The 20,848-nt window shown below is 40.5% G+C and overlaps 2 protein-coding genes across 3 annotated transcripts in view; both read right to left on the bottom strand.

Moving 5' to 3' along the window:
- LOC126088151 (pyruvate dehydrogenase phosphatase regulatory subunit, mitochondrial-like) overlaps nt 1–20,848 on the bottom strand; it is a 199,290-nt gene that overhangs the window by 69,015 nt on the left and 109,427 nt on the right. For both annotated transcript variants that reach the window (XR_007519946.1, XM_049906267.1), the window contains exons 10-11: nt 13,050–13,204; nt 12,774–12,913 (exon numbers count right to left, since the gene is read on the bottom strand). Coding sequence is in view for 1 of the 2 variants with exons in the window: in XM_049906267.1 (XP_049762224.1) it covers nt 12,774–12,913; nt 13,050–13,204 (295 nt within the window). In the remaining variant the exon portion in view is untranslated. The remainder of the gene's footprint in view (nt 1–12,773; nt 12,914–13,049; nt 13,205–20,848) is intronic.
- Nucleotides 1–20,848, bottom strand: part of LOC126088159 (uncharacterized) — a 475,823-nt gene that overhangs the window by 376,981 nt on the left and 77,994 nt on the right. The window lies entirely within an intron of this gene.

Genomic DNA, 20,848 nt, shown 5'->3' with positions numbered 1-20,848 from the left:
AGGATTAGCAGTGTGAGGGAAAATGGCACAGGAGATCTGATTGTGGACTAGGTCTGGGCGTAGTGCCTGTATGTGAAGGCCTTGGTGAGACCCTCAGCATACTGAGCAAGGGAGTTTTTGTCACAGCAGAGATGCTGTCCCTGGAGGACCAGGCTATATGGAAGGGATTTTTTGCTCCTTCTTCTTCCCCACCTCCCTGCCTCACAACCTCCTGAAGCTGTGTCTGTTGGCAGTATAGTCCCTGAACACTCCACCAGACAGCGTTCTCATCTCCCCACCTGTACGCTACTATCCCTTCCCCTTCGCCCCCTCCAGATTGCCATTTACTTCCCATGTAATGTTGCATTCTGGCCCAACATGCTGGAGTTGGCAGTCGTATGTGTGTGACGTGTGCTTCCTTGTGTGTGTGTGTGTGTGTGTGTGTGTGTGTGTGACGTGTGCTTCCTTGTGTGTGTGTGTGTGTGTGTGTGTGTGTGTGTGTGAACAGTGTATGTGTCTCTCTTTGACTGACGAAGGCTGTGGCGGAAAACTTTATGTGAGAGTCTTTTAATTGTGCCTGTCTGGAACTTGATGTGTCTTCTTTATAGTAATAGTAATCTCTTTTCCTACATTTTAGTATCAATGATTACATTATAAATCTCTCAAAATTGACTCAGCCACCTCATATAAATATCTGGGTGCAAAAACTGCAGTGTGAAATGACCAAGAATGCTCAATACACAGTAAAACAGCTGGCAGACTTTGGTTTATCGATAGGATAATATGGAAACATTCAACCTACAAAGAAGATTGTTTACAAAACAATTCTCTTTGAATATTGCTCAGAAGGTACACACATAATGGCAGCATGGAAGGTCACAGGTTTGTCTGACACACAGGAGAGTGTCACAGAAATGCTGGAAAACCTGAACATGCAGACTCTTGGAAACAGACACCATCTACTCCATGACACATCATAAGCCACCTTATCCTGAAGACATGTTTTGTTACACACCAAAACTTTTGTTGTTTTTAGTGGGATATACTGATCCTACAGTGTTCACCTTTGGTACACTTGTGTAGAAGGGGTCACAAAACTAGTTAAGGGCAAAATCTGTGCATTTTGCACATGTATTTACACATAATTAAGTACATAAGCAGAGTTCTTGTACTGCCTTTGTGCTTGAATAAAATCACATGTGAAAAATTTATTTCATACTACAGCGTCAGTTGTAATCTACATTTGTGCTTTGTACAATTATGGCAGTAGTATCCTCATGAAAAATAACAACCTTGTGATGGTGCCTTACACTCAGACCACTGTCCATAACTACCGTTATTCCACACGGATTCTCCCACAATGTAGTTTGACCTCAGAGAGTGTTTGACGTCAGCCGGTGGCATCACTGGAGATGACGAGAAGTTGGACACACTTCTTAACCCCTTCAGAGACTGTGTGAACGTTAGTAGTTACGTGCTTTTAGTCATTCTGGCTTCTCACAAATATGAAACTGCCAAGACACTACTGCTACAACACTAACATGAATGCCTGAGCAACAGCTATATCTCATCATCAACAAGACTACTTTGGGCAACAGCATGGCGTCTTTGCTATGGCACAGCATGTGGGTTGTAATTGATCTAGCACTCCTGCCTGATCACACACTATGGACACTTTGGCTCCTAAAACTGCCAGAGAACATCCAAACGATGATGTTAGAGGATGAGAAGGCACTGCTGGAGTTTAAACTTCAACTCACTGACACAATGCAGGGATTATCACAACACTGCATTCTAATCAAAAACAAACATTTTCTATGCTGCAGTCACCACACAGTATGCCTGCAATGAAACCAATTTTGCACGATCCAGCTCAAGCTGTCCTGACATTGCACGCAGCCACAAACTGCCTGACAACAGTCGGACTGACTGAACTGGGCCATACTACCAGTCTCTACCACCCTGAGCACCCTTCACAGCTTTGGTGGACAACAGTCACCTACTGTGGCAGCTAAGATTGTTGACAGCTGACGATGACCCAGACTCTGTGCATAAACAAAAGTCACGAAAACCAAGTGCACTGCCTGCTTCCACACCCACAACAACACTATTGCTGGATTCACAGCAGATTTGAGCAGGATGCACAATGCTGCAGATGACCCTGAAGCTACCTGACATAGGCATACTATGTCACTCATCATCAACAAGACGCCTCTGCACACCACAACAACACAGCACCGACTTAGCGATTCAATGGGCTGATGTTCCCCAACTATTAGTCCATGACAAGCACCTGCATACATATTTCCTTGTCGATACCAGCACTGATGCGAGCATTCTACTGCCTGCTCTTGCATCTGCTATACTGTTACTGTTGCCACTGTAACTGGACGTGGCCAATGGCACTGTGATCACAGTTGCAGGAACCGCACACATCATATCGGCCTAGCTAAGCAAGTACCTTGGACATTATTAGCGGCAGAGATAGTGGGACCAATCCTGGAAGAGACAACTTCTTCTGGCACTACCACCTACTGCTGGATTTAAATCATACCCTCCTCATACAACAGGACAGCAAGCAGTTGATCCGTGGTGTGGTCAGTGATACACTACCTGTCGGCACTGCAATGCCCTTGGTCACGCTGCCATCGCTCGATGCACCACTCAACCTGAAGCTACAAAGCAAAGCACTTTGCAACCAGCTATGCTTAAAGACAGCTGAGTAAATAACCAGCATCAAAACTGATATAGGGACTAGTGAACACAAGGTTGTCGTAGCGAGATTGAATATTGTAATCCCCAAATCCATGGAAAAAAAGCGAAAAATATACCTATTCAAAAAATCAGATAAAAATTCTCTTGACGCCTTCCTGAGAGACAATTTCCACTCATTCCAAATTAATAATATAAGTGTAGACCAGATGTGGCTTGAATTTAAGGAAATAGTATCGGCAGCAATTGAGATAAGCTAACAGACGACGGAGCTGATCCTCCTTGGTACACAAAACGGGTTAAAACACTGTTGCAGAAACAACGAAACAAACATGCCAAACTTAAACAGATGCAAAATCCCCAAGATTGGCGATCTTTTATAGAAGCTCGAAACTTGGCGTGGAGTTCAACGTGAGACGCCTTTAACAGTTTCCACAATGAAACTTTGTCTTGAAACCTGGCAGAAAATCCAAAGAGATTCTGGTCGTATGTGAAGTATGTTAGTGGCAAGAAACAATCAATGTCTTCTCTGCACGATAACAATGGAGATACTATCGAAGACAGTGCTGTCTAAGCAGATTTACTAAACACAGCCTTCCGAAATGCCTTCACAAAAGAAAACGAAGTAAATATTCCAGAATTTGAGGCGAGAACAGCTGCCAACATGAGTAACGTAGAAGTAAATATCCTCGGAGTAGTGAAGCAACTCAAGTCACTTAATAAAAGCAAGTCTTCTGGTCCAAACTGTATACCAATTAGGTTCCTTTCGGAGTATGCTGATGCATTAGCTCCATACTTAACAGTCATATACAACAGTTCGCTCGACGAAAGATCCGTACCCAAAGACTGGAAAGTTGCACAGGTCACACCAATATTCAAGAAAAGTAGTAGGAGTAATCCACTAAATTACAGGCCCATATCGTTAACATCGATATGCAGCAGGATTTTAGAACATATATTGTGTTCGAACATTATGAATTACCTTGAAGAAAACAGTCTATTGACATACAGTCAACATGGGTTTAGAAAACATCGTTCCTGTGAAACACAATTAGCTCTTTATTCACATGAAGTGCTGAGTACTATTGACAAGGGATTCCAGATCGATTCCATATTCCTGGATTTCCGGAAGGCTTTTGTCACTGTACCACACAAGCGGCTCGTAATAAAATTGCGTGCTTATGGGATATCGTCTCAGTTATGTGACTGGATTTGCGATTTCCTGTCAAAGAGGTCACAGTTCGTAGCAATTACTGGAAAGTCATAGAGTAAAATAGAAGTGATTTCAGGCGTTCCCCAAGGTAGCGTTATAGGCCCTTTGCTGTTCCTTATCTATATAAACGATTTGGGAGACAATCTGAGATGCCGTCTTCCGTTGTTTGCAGATGACGCTGTAGTTTATCGACTAATAAAGTCATCATAAGATCAAAACAAACTGCAAAATGATTTAGAAAAAATATCTGAATGGTGTGAGAAGTGGCAGTTGACCCTAAATAATGAAAAGTGTGAGGTCATCCACATGAGTGCTAAAAGGAACTCATTAAAATTCGGTTACACGATAAATCAGTCTAATCTAAAAGCTGTAAATTCAACTAAATACCTAGGTATTACACTTACAAACAACTTAAATTGGAAAGAACACATAGAAAATGTTGTGGGGAAGGCTAACCAAAGGCTGCGTTTTATTGGAAGGACACTTAGAAAATGTAACAGACCTACTAAGGAGACTGCCTACTCTATGCTTGTCCGTCCTCTTTTAGGATACTGCTGCGCTGTGTGGGATCCTTAGCAGGTAGGACTGACAGAGTACACTGAAAAAGTTCAAAGAAAGGCAGCACGTTTTGTATTATCTTGAAATATGGGACAGAGTGTCACAGAAATGATACAGGATTTGGGCTGGAAAACATTAAAAGAAAGGCGTTTTTTGTTGCGACGGAATCTTCTCAGGAAATTCCAATCACCAACTTTCTCCTCCGAATGCGAAAATATTTTGTTGACACTGACCTACATAGGGCGGAATGATCACCATGACAAAATAGGGGAAATCGGAGCTTGTACAGAAAGATACGGGTATTCATTCTTTCCATGTGCTATACAAGATTGGAATAATAGAGAACTGTGAAGGTGGTTCAATGAATCCTCTGCCAGGCACTTAAAATGTAATTTGCAGAGTATCCATGTAGATGTAGATGTAGAGTACTCATCATTACATCATGATAACAAGGTCACATGCCTCACCAATAAACAACTATGGAGATGAACCATGGACAGCACCCATCACTACATGCAGCTCAATAGCATCTCGATGACCTCAATCATCTCGATACGGATTACCACCATCATGCCACTAATATGGCTACTTCTCGGGTTAATAAAGCATTACAACCCCCACTCAAGTGCGCTCCTGAGAAAATTCCATGTGACACTAACAGTGATGGCGAATCACGTTGCATCCTGCTTCCTGGGTTCAGTCCATGCTCCCCTATTAGACCACACACAATCTGTGCCATGTGGGAAGGTACAGTCCATCACATTACAACTACACCAGGTCCCCTTGTCCATTGCCGCATTGTCATCTAGCTCCCCACAAACTTAAAGTGGTTGAAGCACCATAGTCAGACCATCAGATAGTGCTTGGGCCTCCCCAGTTTAACAAATTCCTACGAAGAACAGTACTTGGCACCTATGCAGTGACTACCATCACCTCAACGTACATACAGTCGACAACTAACCCATTCGAACTTGCACGATTTTTCCCACATCTTGGCCAGTGCAAAACTTTTCAATGTCATTGATTGCAAAACAGCATACCTGCAAATTCCAATGGCAGACAAAGACGCACTAAAAGCTGCAATAATCATGCCATTTGATCTCTCTGAGTTCGTCTACATGTTGTATGGACTAAAATATGCAGCACAGACATTGCAAAGATTTATTGATAGTGTACTGTTCAATTTGCCTTTTTGTTACACCTGTTCAGATGATGTCATAATCTTTTCACAAAATCAGCAAAATCGCAACGATCACCTGCATATTGTCCTTGATAAGCCCACCTTTCACAGGTTGTGATAAATGATGACAAGGGCCAACTTCGGCAATCCCTTGTGACCTTTGTCGTACCTGCTGCTGTGAAAACTGATCAGATACACCTCCTCCCACCTCCCATCAACTATCAAGAGCTGCATAGGTTTGTGGGAATCATTATTTCTACAGGAACCAATTGCCACATGCCACTGAGAATTTGCTACCACTTACCCAGCATTGAGCAGCAAGAATACATCTGGTAAAGGACGCCTCAATTGAACAACGCAGATTCCAGTGGCCTTCAACAAAATAAAATAATACTTGCTACATGCCATGACCCCAACCCATTCATCGTCCGATGCGCATCTAATTATCGTGTCTGATGCTAGTGATCACACGATCAGAGCTACTTTGCAGCAAGAGATCAATGGAATCACTCAACCACTTAGGTTTTTCTCATGCAAACTTACTGATACCCAGAACACATTTGCTATATATGAAGCAGTTCATCACATTCAGGATGAAGCTGAGGGGAGACCACTTACCAGATATAGAGGCTACCACCCATTGGCAGATGCATTCCACAACCTGTCAGCAGATTCTGCAGCCAGCAGAGTCTCCACCTGGATTTCATACCACAATTCACTATTGACATGTGATATGTTATATGTGCCAATAATACTGAGGTGGACTATCTTTCCTTTATTGCAGCTACCTCCACCCAGTTGGATGTTGATAGAATCACGGATGCACAAGCAGGAGATGCCGATCTCCACAGCTCGTTTAACAAACCAGACACCGTACTCCAACTGCAACAACGCATGCTACCCATGACCAAATAAGTTTTTGTGACTTTTCAAATGGACTGGTCTGACCATTAATTCCAGTCACAAGACAACTTTTGACCTTCTCCACAACCTTGCACATCTGAGCAGGTGCCCTACCATACACCTCATACTCTGGTCCAACATTGAAAAGTATCGTTCCATGTGGTCCAGGACTTGCATTCCATGCCAGCAAGAAAAAAGTGGCTGCACACAGTCCCCCTTTTGGTAAATTTCCGATTCCAAAGGTGCAATTCTAGCATGTACACATTGACATCGTAGGACCACTCCCCGAATCGCATGGCTACAGTTGCAGTCTATCAAAGATAGATCGCGTGACATGACGGGTGGAGGCCATGCCCATTTCCGACATATCAGCAGAGACATTAGCAAAAACTTTTGTCTACAGCTCGATTGCCAGATTTGGGTGCCTGAGCTCCTTAATGTTGGATCACAGTCGGCAGTTTGAATCCCAACTGTTCAATGACTTGTGTCACCTATGACCATTTGAATAATGGTCCTAGACACATGGCTCACCAAAATACTTAATGTTGACTAACTCACTCTACCCACTGACTTTGAAGTGTATGGAACGATCCTCACAGACCAAGACTTACCATACTTATATATCTAAAAACAAAGATGATGTGACTTACCAAACGAAAGTGCTGGCAGGTGGATAGACACACAAACAAACACAAACATACACACAAAATTCAAGCTTTCGCAACCAACGGTTGCTTCATCAGGAAAGAGGGAAGGAGAGGGAAAGACAAAGGGATGTGGGTTTTAAGGGAGAGGGTAAGGAGTCATTCCAATCCCGGGAGCGGAAAGACTTACCTTCACACACACCCATATCCAACCGCACATACACAGACACAAGCAGACATTTGTAAAGGCAAAGAGTTTTGACCAAAACTCTTTGCCATACAGACCTGGCCATGCGTTTTCACGTGATGCTATGTACAGACACAGTGAATACTGCCCTATCACCACCATTTACAGAACTATGTCAAATGTTGAAAAGTGATACAGATACTTTTGACATCAAAATTCCTGGAAAAGAAGCAACAGTGTCAGTGAACCAACTTAAATTGGCATGGACTTTAGCAGACCTGTCACAACAGACACTTCCTGCCCAATAGCCTCCTATGCACCCTTTAGTCAATTTCCAAGTGCATGTGAATCTCCATGATTTTCTGCCTCATGACATATCCATCATGTGATGCAATACTGACCTCTTGATTACCGCAACCTACATGGATAGGCGGTTGGGTGCAAGCACTGTCACACACAGTTTCATACACACCACTCCTGTTCCACCCGAAGTTGACACGGCAGGACTCACCTCCCATTTTCTCAGCAGATAATACACTCACCATTACCGCCTTGGCTTACACTGCCACCTGCCCCGCAACGCCTCCTGTGGAAGCAACAATGCTAGGCAACACTGCCAACATGCCTCCCAACAATTGAATATGTTACTGAGACTACTTCCTTATCTGCTAAGGCTGCCAGCGGCAACCCATTAGTCGCACACTGCCATCGCGCTTGGGGGTGCTCTGCGCCCCCCTTGCCCCCCCCCCCCCTTCCCACCAAAGCACCTTGCTGACTACTACAGTGTGTATCCATCACGTATGTCATCACATCACTTAAGACAGACAATGCCCTACCACAGCTTCTCCTCATGTGCTCTGCACTACAGGATGAAGAGGGTCTCTGTAGCAGCATAACATCTCTGACTCTGTAAATGAGGGATGCTGCCCCGCAAGGCAGTGGGAGTTAGCATGCTCTGTATGCTTGTAATGCTTACATGTGCATGTATCTGTGCTTACTAATAAATAGTGTGGAAAACGGTATGTCTATGCTGTGTCAATATTCTGCTATTAGATCACCCATAGCCCATTTCCCACAATTTCCTTATGGCATCCACCTGCTATGCACAAATGTTCATGGATTTTGTTTGTTTCGGCATGTCTGGTACCCTATGGAACTAAAAAAAAAAAAAAAAAAACAGTCATCAAGTCAACTGCACGGGAAATGAACATAAAATAAATTTGAGGAGTATTTGTATGAAAATACCAACATTATTTCTGTAACACATTAAACAACTGAAAGAAGTCCATATGGAGGTTCTATCCACAATGGACTCCAAGAGAACCATAAAACACCTCACAGAAGAACAATGACACTAGACTACATACAAATCATGTGTTAATACACAATGAAGCACCAAAGAAACTGGTATAGTTATGTTGTTGTTGTCGTGGTCTTCAGTCCTGAGACTGGTTTGATGCAGCTCTCCATGATACTCTATCCTGTGCAAGCCTCCTCATCTCCCAGTACCTACTGCAACCTACATCCTTCTGAATCTGCTTAGTGTATTCATCTCTTTGTCTCCCTCTACGATTTTTACCCTCCACACTGACCTCCAATACTAAAGTGGTGATCCTTTGATGCCTCCTACCAACTGATCCCTTCTTCTAGTCAAGTTGTGCCACAAACTTCTCTTCTCCCCAATCCTATTCAATACCTCCTCATTAGTTATATGATCTACCCATCTAATCTTCAGCATTCTTCTGTAGCACCACATTTCGAAAGCTTCTATTCTCTTCTTGTCTAAACTATTTATTGTCCATGTTTCACTTCCATACATGGCTACACCCCATACAAATACTTTCAGAAACCAGTTCCTGACACTTAAATCTATACTCGATGTTAACAAATTTCTCTTCTTCAGAAACGCTTTCCTTGCCATTGCCAGTCTACATTTTATATCCTCTCTACTTCGACCATCATCAGTTATTTTGCTCCCCAAATAGCAAAACTCCTTTACTACTTTAAGTGTCTCATTGCCTAATCTAATTCCCTCAGCATCACCCAACTTAATTTGACTACATTCCATAATCCTCATTTTGCTTTTGTTGATGTTCATCTTATATCTTGCTTTCAAGACACTATGCATTCCGTTCAACTGCTCTTCCAAGTCATTTGCTGTCTCTCATGGATTTTAATACCTACTCTGAATTTTTCTTTTGTTTCCTTCACTGCTTGCTCAATATACAGATTGAATAACATTGGGAAGAGGCTACAACCCTGTCTCACTCCCTTCCCAACCACTGCTTCCCTTTCATACCCCTTGACTCTTATAACTGCCATTCGGTTTCTGTACAAATTGTAAATAGCCTTTCGCTCCCTGTATTTTACCCCTGCCACCTTTAGAATTTGAAAGAGAGTATTCCAGTCAACATTATCAAAAGCTTTCTCTAAGTCTACAAATGCTAGAAACGTAGGTTTGCCTTTCCTTAATCATTCTTCTAAGATAAGTCGTAGGGTCAGTATTGCCACACGTGTTTCAATATTGCAATGGAATCCAAACTGATCTTCCCCGAGTTCGGCTTCTACTAGTTTTTCCATTTGTCTGTAAAGAATTTGCATTAGTATTTTGCACCCATGACTTATTAAACTGATAGTTCGGTAATTTTCACATCTGTCAACACCTGCTTTTGCCTGTCTCATACATCTTGCTCACCAGATGGTAGAGTTCTGTCAGGACTGGCTCTCCCAAGGCTGTCAGTAGTTCTAATAGAATGTTGTCTACTCCCGGGGCCTTGTTTCGACTTAGGTCTTTTAGTGCTCTGTCAAACTCTTCACGCAGTATCATATATCCCTTTTCATCTTCATCTACATCCTCTTCCATTTCCATAATATTGTCCTCAAGTACATCGCCCTTGTAAAGACCCTGTATATACTCCTTCCACCTTTCTGCTTTCCCTTCTTTGCTTAGAACTGGGTTTCCATCTGCGCTCTTGATATTCATACAAGTGGTTCTCTTTTCTCCAAAGGTCTCTTTAATTTTCCTGTAGGCAGCATCTATCTTTCCCCTAGTGAGATAAGCCTCTATATCCTTACATTTGTCCTCTAGCCATCCCTACTTAGCCATTTTGCACTTCCTGCCGATCTCAATTTTGAGACGTTTGTATTCCAATTTGCCTGCTTCATTTACTGCATGTTTAGGTGTATTCAAATACAGAGACATGTAAACAGGCAGAATATGGTGCAATGATCAGCAATGCCTATATAAGACAACAAGCATCTGGCACAGTTGTTAGATCGGTTACTGCTGCTACAACAGCAGGTTATCAAGATTTAAGTGAATTTGAACATGGAACACAGCTTCTCCAATGCTGAAGTGGGTATTTTCCTGTATGACCATTTCACGAGGGCACCACGAATATCAGGAATCCGGTAAAACATCAAATCTCTGACATCGTTGTGGCCAGAAAAACATCCTGCAAGAACGGAACCAACAACGACTGAAGAGAATGTTTCAATGTGACATAAGTTCAACCCTGTTCTGGAAGATTTCCTCCCCCCCCCCCCCCCCCCCCCCTCTTTCCACCCTGGACAGCCCTGCAGGATTCATGGTGTCAGTTCCCTTCAGCACTACTTCAGACATTAGTCAAGTCCATGCCACATTGTGTTGCAGCACTTCTGCGTGCTCGCGGGGACGCTACACAATATTAGGCAGGTGTGCCAGTTTCTTTGGCTCCTCAGTGAATATTGTCCACATGGATAAATGGAAATGCTAAGAATTATGTAATATTTATGTTGTGTGGTGTGGTCTCTGGCAATTGCTACACTTCTGTACAGACATAATATTAAAAATACTTTCCAGTCATTTTAAAATATACATTGCCTTCACAAACACAAAGCTAGCTAATGCCCTAGAAGTGTCACAGCCCTTCCTAACACGAAATTAAAAGACTTCCTTCAACAAATCCTGACAGAAAATCCATTTCATTCACTATGAAAAATCTTTGACTGCTCTCTAAATAAATAGAGTTTTTCTTTTTTGAAGGTATTTGAGTCTAGTGGTCAGCACAGATGGCTGTTATGTGGAGGACCCAGTTTGACTACTGGAACTGCCACGAATTTTTCCTTCGTGGACTGCTTGGGGTGGACTAAGCCTTGTGATGCCAACTCAGAACTGCCTGAATGAGGAGTGGTGGGTCTACAGTCTCAAAATTTGGCAAAAAATACCACGTCCATATGACATCACAAGGCAGAGGGTGACACAGCAGTCAGTCTACATCACCTGGGTATTGATGGACCGCATGAGGAGCTTGTTATTTGAGTTTAGTTTAGTTAAGTAAAATGTAACAAATTTAAGTTTCTTACAACAGGTGGGTTCCTCTCTTCTCATTCTGGGAGGTTTGAGTGACCAGGCCCTCCTTTCTGATCTTCCACAACCTCTTCAATTTTCCACCCTCAGCAAGGAAATAGAAGTTCTGAAAGGTAAGAAGTTTGTTTCACCTGTAAATGTGCCTATTGGCAGTACTGGAATTTCATCTCCCAAAAGTCTGGCCAGCCATTCCGTTTCTTTGTAATTGTATAGTTTCCTCAAGTGAATCTTCCTTTTGAAACTATTATTATTATTATTATTATTATTATTATTACAATAGAAAATGCTATTAGGTTTATTCTAGTGGTGTTTATGGAACAGTGCAGCAGTGGTACATTAAGCAAAATGTATATATGGCTTGTCAAGTGCATGAAATATTTTGGTCACCAACACAGAAGGTTTCTAGATGAGCAGTTAGAGACAGAACTGGAATGAAAGCATCAGGAAGTACCATTGGGAGATAACATTTCTCAGACCTCAGCAGTCCATGAAACATGATTTGAACGGTTCCAAAGCAGGCAAGAGATTAAAACATTTCTACAAATAAAGATTGGCAAAGTGCATCATGTTACCTTGCTGTGGTCAGCACCCATATTACCTGACCTATTTAATGCTGATCATTATGCATACAACAATAAAAGATGAATGTTCACTCTCTAATCCTGAAAAATTAATCATCTTGTACAATAAGAAATTTTATAAAAAGAGCTCACCGATGCCGCATTCTTATTCCATGCACCTGCTGCCTCTCACTCCCAGCTGTCAGGACAGTCCTGCAAATCTTCCTCCCGCTTCCCACCTTCTTCCCCTTTGCCCTCTGAATAACACCTCACCCCAGTCAAGCTGCAGGGCAGCTACAATGTAATCAGTCAGCACAATACAGTCAGTCAGGATGATCTTACAGGTGTGTGTGTGTGTGTGTGTGTGTGTGTGTGTGTGTGTGTGTGTGTGTGTGTGAGTGAGTGAGTGAGTGAGTGAGTGAGTGAGTGTGGGTATAAAAAGACTGTACTAAATATACTAAGTATAGGATATAAAGCACTGAAGTTCACCTTTATTTCTATCTTAGAGAATGACGACATGTCAATTATGCCAACTCCTTCTCTGCATGCCAAATATTCTTCACGCATAAAGTCAAAGAACTTTGGTTTGTAGAAGCTTCCTCGAGGCATTTCGGGTAAAGGATCACCACCTGAGAAAGGTAACAAACACCACAATAAATTACAAGATATAAACAAGGGCATCAGTAACATATATCCAAAATTAGCACAAGGAGAGTTACAAAAATTTATCCTGATAGATATCTTATTACTATTTATGCTACTTACGCTTGTATGTTGAATCAAAGTAAAGTGGTCTTTCATAACCCATGCGTGTTCCAAATACAGCACCTCTGCTTTCTAGTTCACTGTATAATGGTGAACAGCGCAGTTTTCTTGCGTATTTGTACTCTGACTGATGAGGGTAAAGAATACTGTAGTGCCTGCAACATCCAGTTTATGACTCATACACCAAAACAAGGACAAACCACTGCACAATCAAGTTTTCATCTATTAAACAAGATAACATACAGGGTGTCAATATTGAGGCATATGACAGTAACAACCATCTGGAGCAAAAAAGTCTAGTAGACATGGGCTCTGCAATGCATACCTTACGAACTATGAGCACTTTCTCACTTTCACTATTTTGAAACAAATCTCCTCTGTTACTGCTACATGCTCTTTGCTTTCCATATCCCAAGAGGTGGTAGTATGGACCAAAACAAGAAAAAAGTGCCCAGTAAACAGGGCCCCTAAATCACATACCTTAAGAACTATGAGCACTTGGTCATTGTCTCTACAGTGAAACACATCCCTTCCACTGAGCAAGTGCTCATAGCTCTTAAGGTATACATTCTAGAGACCATATTTACTAGTCAATTTTTTCCTTGTTTTCATCCATAATACCTCCTCCCAAAATAGGGAAAGCAAAGAGCTTTTTTCTTCACATTATTGAAGATGAGGAAGTGCTCATAATTCTTAGGTTATGGACTTCAGAGCCCATGTTAGTGGACTCTTTTGCTTCAGATGATCATTCCTGTCATATTCCTGAATACTGACTATTTCTCCTGGGACGTTCTGTATACTGGAAAATAAATAATCAATATCAAATTTGCGGAACTTAGAGCCAACAACAATCCTTTGCCTATTGTTCATTTAGAGCACTGTAGCATAGTCAACTCTACGTAGTACTGGCATTGAGGCATTATGGATACTGTGATTTTGTCAAAAGCAAACATTCAGTTGCAATTATTGGACAATCAGATCTTTTTGTGTGGGTGAAATAAATAACTTTCACCTACATTTGCATGAACACTGTGATCAGTGATCATAATGCAGTAGTTAAAAAAATGGCCTCCAATACACAAATGGGATAAAAAATCAGCAGGAAATGATGTATGTTGTGTGTGATAAGTAAGAAGCAGATTGAATAGAGCTCTCTCTCTTAAGTGTTCAACACTGATGTTAGTTTGCAGCAGTCTTCTGTCTGCCTTCCTCTTCATTTCCATGTATGTAGTGCATCACAAATCATTCAAAATATGCTACATGTATGATATCCTTCATTGTCCCCAGTAATTCTTTCCCTCAATAGCTCCAATGAATGTAATTGTGTCACAAAATATGTCCTATGAGTTTGCCTCTTTGTATTTGGAAGCATCTCTATGGCAATCCAGTTTCCTGTTCTCTTCTTAGCACCTCTTCATTGGTCTCTCCAGCTGATCATCATCATCCATCTGTAGCACCAAATTTCCAAGGGTTCTAGCTGTCTTCTCTCTTTTTTTCCTATATGCAAGTTTCACATATGTAAAGGACCACAACCCAAACAAATGCTTTAATAACCCATTCCCTTATTTCCAGACTGATGTTCTTGCTGGTGAGTTAGTTCTTCCTCAGATTAAATGCAATTTTATCCTGCTGTATTCTCCTTGGAACTTCTTTCTGGCTTCAACCATTCTCTGTGATCCTGCTCCCCAAAGACATAAATTCCTCTATCATTTCTAACTCTTCTCTTCCAATTCTTATTCTTAAAGGTTGATACTCTTCTTCAACACTGCATACCATACTTTATTCTATTATATGCTTATTCTCATACCATACTGACTGCAGAACATCCTTTCCATTGTACTGAGGACCTTCTCTAGATCTCCTTTCATCTCTGTGATTGTAGCTATATCATCTGTGTAATGTAGCATGTCTATCTCCTGCTCGTTAATTTTGATTCCCACTTCAGCAGTTTCACAAATTTGGTCTACAGCTTCCTGGACAAAAGCAGTGAATGTAAGAGGAGAAAGAACACATCCTTGTCTCAGAGCTTTTCTAATTTTTGTTTGTTGTCCTTGATGAAAATTCCTAATCACAGTCTCTTCTTTCTTATAGAAGTTGTGTGTCACCTGCATAATTTTGTATTTTTAACTTGCTTTCTTCAACACTCTGAATACCTCTCATCAAATAACATTTATCAAATGCCATTTCTACAAAGGCAATATTAGTTGGTTTATTTCTCTGTATTTGCTTTTCAATAAGAAGCTTTTGTGCCAGAATCACTTCTCTTGTTCCTAATCCCCTCCTGAATCCAAACTGATCTTCACTCTGTATATCCATCACCTTGTCTTCATTTCTCTTCACAATTATCTTCACAGATATTTTGATGCATGTGATATTAGGCTAAAGCTAGAATAATATAACTTGTGTATTAAACATGGAGACAAAATGTGAATAGTTAACCACATTCTAGAAAAATAGGTTCCTTGTGGTTTCTATTGGTATATAAGCAATATCAAGAAAATTCTTAAGATACTGTGCTTGCTACACGATAGATGCAATGTAGAAAGTAACACCATTGATAGGCAGCTGTTAACAGAAACAAACTCAAATGTGTGAAGCCTTTGATTCAATAGCAAAATACCATCATGTGATTCCAACCAAAACATAAGTAAATTTAATTTTTTTTTTGTTTCTGTCACAGTTGCATTCAAAAATTTTTATTTGTGGAGACTAGTTTCAGACTGCAATGTCCAAGGACAATGTAGTCTGAAACTAGTCACCACAAATAAAAATTTAAAAAAAATTTTGACTGTGTGTGTGTGTGTGTGTGTGTGTGTGTGTGTGTGTATGCGAGTGAATTACTAAGGGACCAAACTGCTGAGGTCATCAGTTCCTAGACATACACACTACTTAAAATAACTCACGCTAAGAACAACACACACATGCATGCTGGAGGGAGGACTCGAACCTAGGGCGGGAGGGGCCGTGCAATCCGTGACATGGTGCCTCAAACTGTGCGGCCACTCAGCATGGCATTTTTTTTTAAATGCACCTTTGACAGAAACTGAAAAGGCAAGATTTAGTAATCCAAGTTCCTGGTTCTCACTCTTACATTAAGCTAAAACTCTATTTAAAAAACGTAAGTAATTCTACATGACATGTATTCATAATTTCGAATAGGGACTACCATCAGCTGCATAACGGAAAGACGTCAATTAAAATTTGTGCCAGACTGGGACTGAAAGTCAGATTTCCCACTTATCGTGAGTGGTTACCTTACCATTTGTCTATTTGGGCAAGACTTACAGTTAGACTCAAACTTCCATATGCTATCAACCATGTGTCCACAACCTGTACTTGTACAACCATTATGTATGTTCCTTTACAGGAGAGGTATTTTACTGGAAAGTTGTTTGCCTGGTGTCAGCAGATAAATACGATATTGCAGTGCCTGTGTTATTCTGAATTATGATGCAAAGTTCATGTATTTCATAACGGGTATAGTCGCCGCAGTGCCCATTCCTTAGACATGCATGCATTTACAAATAAATTCATAAAACTTTGTCAGCATGGCCATTAGAATTTTCCAAATCTATTAAAAACTGCGGTAATAGTTGGCATAATTAACTATAAAATTTGAGTTTTTTCTAAACATGAAGTTTAAAATGTAAAAGTTCATTCATTTTTTCATAAATTAAATAAATTCTAGGGTTTCATACACCTGTAAGTGTGGTTTGTATGCTGTGGAAAATTCATTGAAGAATCTCTCTTACTTATGAAGAAAAGTGTACCTGTAGCAACAAATGCAGCCAATGGTAAGTGAAAAAATGATGAAATTTCACATGTAAAAAAAATTATTTGGTTATGTTTTTGAACTTCCACTGCTAAGAGTGTGAATCCTGAATCCTTCCTGTTCATGGTTACAAAGTTTTATGAATTTATTTGTAAAAGTATAGACAGTGGAAATTAAAATGTCCTATGGTGCCTCTCCTGCTCCAAGTCAGCCTGTTTGATGACACTCTATCTCACTTACATAATTTTGATCACATGTTAAGGCCATCAGTATTACATACATTAGTGTCCAGGCACTTGTCGGCCAGACAAGGACAAAAAGAAATACCTGCAAAATGAAAGTTGAAATGTTCATTCACAAAGCAAATAAAAAAAAAAAGAAGTCAGCATGCAATTGCTGTACTGCCACAAAGACAACTGACCCAGCAGTAAGTACATGCTGCATTGAAAAACAGCTGTAATTTCTAAAACTCAACATGGTCACAAGACTTAGTGAAATTACAGTAAATTTCATACAAACATTTCGAGATAATTTCAAAAGCTATAATTCTGATGGCTCCAGGCAAAGAAAATGTAAATAAAAAATAAATATCTAAATTTATCGTACAGCCTTTCAGTAGAGAACTGTTCTCTGTTATTGGAAAAGGGCACAGGTCACACCATCTAAGGAAAAAGCAGAAGGTCTGGTCCTGGCTCAGATATCTATGTTTCTAGGTAAAGCACAGGCCACAAGTACGTAAAAAAAAAAAGAAGGGAATCGGTATGGATTCTGCAAACATTGATCAAATGGTGCCCTAAGTAAAACTATTCACAAAAAATATCATTTGCACCATGAACAAAGATTAATCTGGTGGATTTGGTGTTTCTAAACTTTCAAACATCCTTTGCTCATGTACCATACTGACACTGTTTTTGTTGTGGTCTTCAGTCCTGAGACTGGTTTGATGCAGCTCTCCAGGATCTCTATCCTGTGCAAGCTGCTTCATCTCCCAGTACCTACTGCATTCTACATCCTTCTGAATCTGCTTAGTGTATTCATCTCTTGGACTCCCTCTACAATTTTTATCCTCCATGCTGCCCTCCAATACTAAATTGGTGATCCCTTGATGCCTCAGAACATGTCCTACCAACCGATCCCTTCTTCTAGTCAAGTTGTGCCACAAGCTTCTCTTCTCCCCAATTCTATTCAATACCTCCTCATTAGTTATGTGGTCTACCCATCTAATCTTCAGCGTTCTTCTATAGCACCGCATTTCAAAAGCTTCTATTCTCTTCTTGTCCAAACTATTTATCGTCCATGTTTCACTTCCATACAAGGCTACATTCCATACAAATACTTTCAGAAACGACTTCCTGACACTTAAATCTATACTCAATGTTAACAAATTTCTCTTCTTCAGAAACGCTTTCCTTGTCATTGCCAGTCTACATGTCTGCCCATGATATAATTTTCATGACCTACTTGTTAGAATGTCCCAGAAAGAAATCATAATTTACTACATACTGGGACTTTAAAAGTGTTAATTTCTCTGCACTTGCAACTGAGGTGCACGAAATAGTTTGGGGGACATCTTCTGTTCCATTCTTGGACATAAACAAAGAACTTCATGGACTTACTGTTACTCAATTTTATGACAAATATGCCCCCAAAGAGCAGAAAAGTAAAAAGGAACTCTGCGCCTTGACTAACTGAAGATGATATCACGTTTACGGGGCATTCAGCTGAGAGGCTACCAGTGCCCATACAAATTCCCAATCTTTTTTATGTCCAGTCTTGCCACATCCCTAAATGATGATAAAATGATAAGGACAACACAAACACCCAGTCCCTGTGTGGAGAAAAGTCCCAACCCAGCTGGGAATCAAACCCGGCCCCCATGTTCTAGAGGCAACAGCACTAGCCGCTAAACCACGTGCTGTGGACATTAATTGAAGAGCTAAAACATCTCATGAAACTCAGAAACACTGCAAATTGGGCATACCGACTATGTCCCAGGCCTGAAAATCATATCGCTTAGCAGCAATAGTGGAACAGAGTCAGTCAAGCTGTGAGAAATGCAAAACTCAGGTGTACCCATGCATTACAACTAAATAACTATTTTGATAAGCATGATCTCCTCTCCAACAGACAGTTTGCATATCAACATGGTAAAAATACCACTACTGCTGTCACTGAAGTTGTTAACCAGGTGTTAACGGCAATCAAAAATAAGGATCTAGTATCAGTCGTACTTTGTGATCTTAGCAAAGCCTTTGACTGCATACCATCTAACACCCTACTAGCAAAACTGGAATTTTATGGAATACACAAACCATCTTTGGATGTAATCGAATCATACTTAAGTAACAGGAGACAGTTTGTATCAATTAAAAATAGCTACTCCTCACTGAAGGAAGTTCAGACGGGAGTGCCTCAGGGCTCGGTCCTAGGTCCTTTTCTGTTCATCATTGCAATTAATGACTTACCTTACCATGTAGGAGCAAATACAATTGTGTGTTATGCAGATGATACAACATTGCTCAATACACACCATGACACAACAGAACTGCATCAGGCAACACAGGAAAAACTAGAACTAGTAATGGATTGGTTTTCTTCTAATGAACTCCTGCGTGATCCTGATAAAACACAAGAACTAATTCTGGGTTTAACTACAGCTGTTGAAAGCAAATCAGTAAAATTGTTAGGATTCCACATTGATTCAAAATTAAACCGGGAGGTACACATTAGCCATATCTGCAAGAAAATAGCAAGAGTGTGTTATCTCATCTGGCGACTGACAGATGTAGTCACTGATGAGTATCTAAAGGTGGTATATATTTTGGCCTCTTTCAGTCACACATTTCCTACGGCATATTGTTATGGGGACATTCTTGCTTCGCCAGTGAAATTCTGAAAATTCAAAAAAAAGTAATCAGAATAATGAGGAAAGTTAAGTCCAAGGAACACTGCCGCTCCCTCTTTATCAAGCACATGATATTAACTGTTGTGAATCTATACATCTACACAGCACTGATTTATGTCAAAAGCAACTTAAATGAGTTCGACACCAGAGAGAACATACATCCCCACAACACCAGAGGCAAACTGGATTTCGACATACCAAGACACAGACTCACAAAGACTGCAAACTCACACAAAATAATGAGTTTAAAACTCTTCAACAAACTTCCAGCATCTGCTCGGCCACTGACCAGTAATATTTTCAAACTTAAGGTTTATGACTGGTTACTCAAACACCCATTTTATAAGATAGCTGAATATTTTGAAATAATCATTGACATTAGTATATAAGAATATTCCTAAAAGAAAAGGAATTAAATTGTAAAAACTTTACTGTAAAGTCATTGTTAATTGTATATTTAACGTTCAGACCTATGGAAAAACCTATGGGGTCTTGTTATAGCAAAGTAAAAGCTACAGCTGATCCCATAGTACCAGCCAAAGATCTGAAACGCTAGTCCACATTACCTACAACTACACCTGAACAACAAACAAAACAGAGACTCAACGGTTACTCAGTGGGAGTAAACAAGTGCAGATGCAAAAAATTCTACCTAAAGCATATTACTTGTACATAGTGTCAAAAAAGTCATCATGTGTATCAGATCAGCATATACTGCACATTACAGTCCAAATGATTAAGACCACTATAATAGATATTTCCAATCACTCCTCAAACACAAGTGTTTTCTCTGAGGCCTGGAAACAAAGACTATATAAATAATTACCTAAAAAGGATGTTGCCACAGCATCCTTTGAGTATCAACCTGTTTGCATTCTTCCTGCACTGTCCAAGACCTTAAAATATGTAGTCCTTGAGCAGCTAGCACATTACCTAACTACAAACAACCTATTAGACAAATAACAATCGGGCATCTATAAAGATCACAGTATAACATCTGCCTTAACAAAGGCAACACATAACCGGAAGCTTGCCATGACTACGCAAGAGGCAATTATTGTGTGCTTCTTAGACTTCAGCAAAGTTTTTGACATTGTTGACTTTGACATTTTACTTGCCAAA

The sequence above is a fragment of the Schistocerca cancellata genome, chromosome 6 (assembly GCF_023864275.1).
Source record: "Schistocerca cancellata isolate TAMUIC-IGC-003103 chromosome 6, iqSchCanc2.1, whole genome shotgun sequence".
Taxonomy (NCBI): domain Eukaryota; kingdom Metazoa; phylum Arthropoda; class Insecta; order Orthoptera; family Acrididae; genus Schistocerca; species Schistocerca cancellata.
The sequence above is the reverse complement of the archived record's forward strand: the minus strand, read 5'-3'. Positions and strand labels throughout refer to the sequence as shown.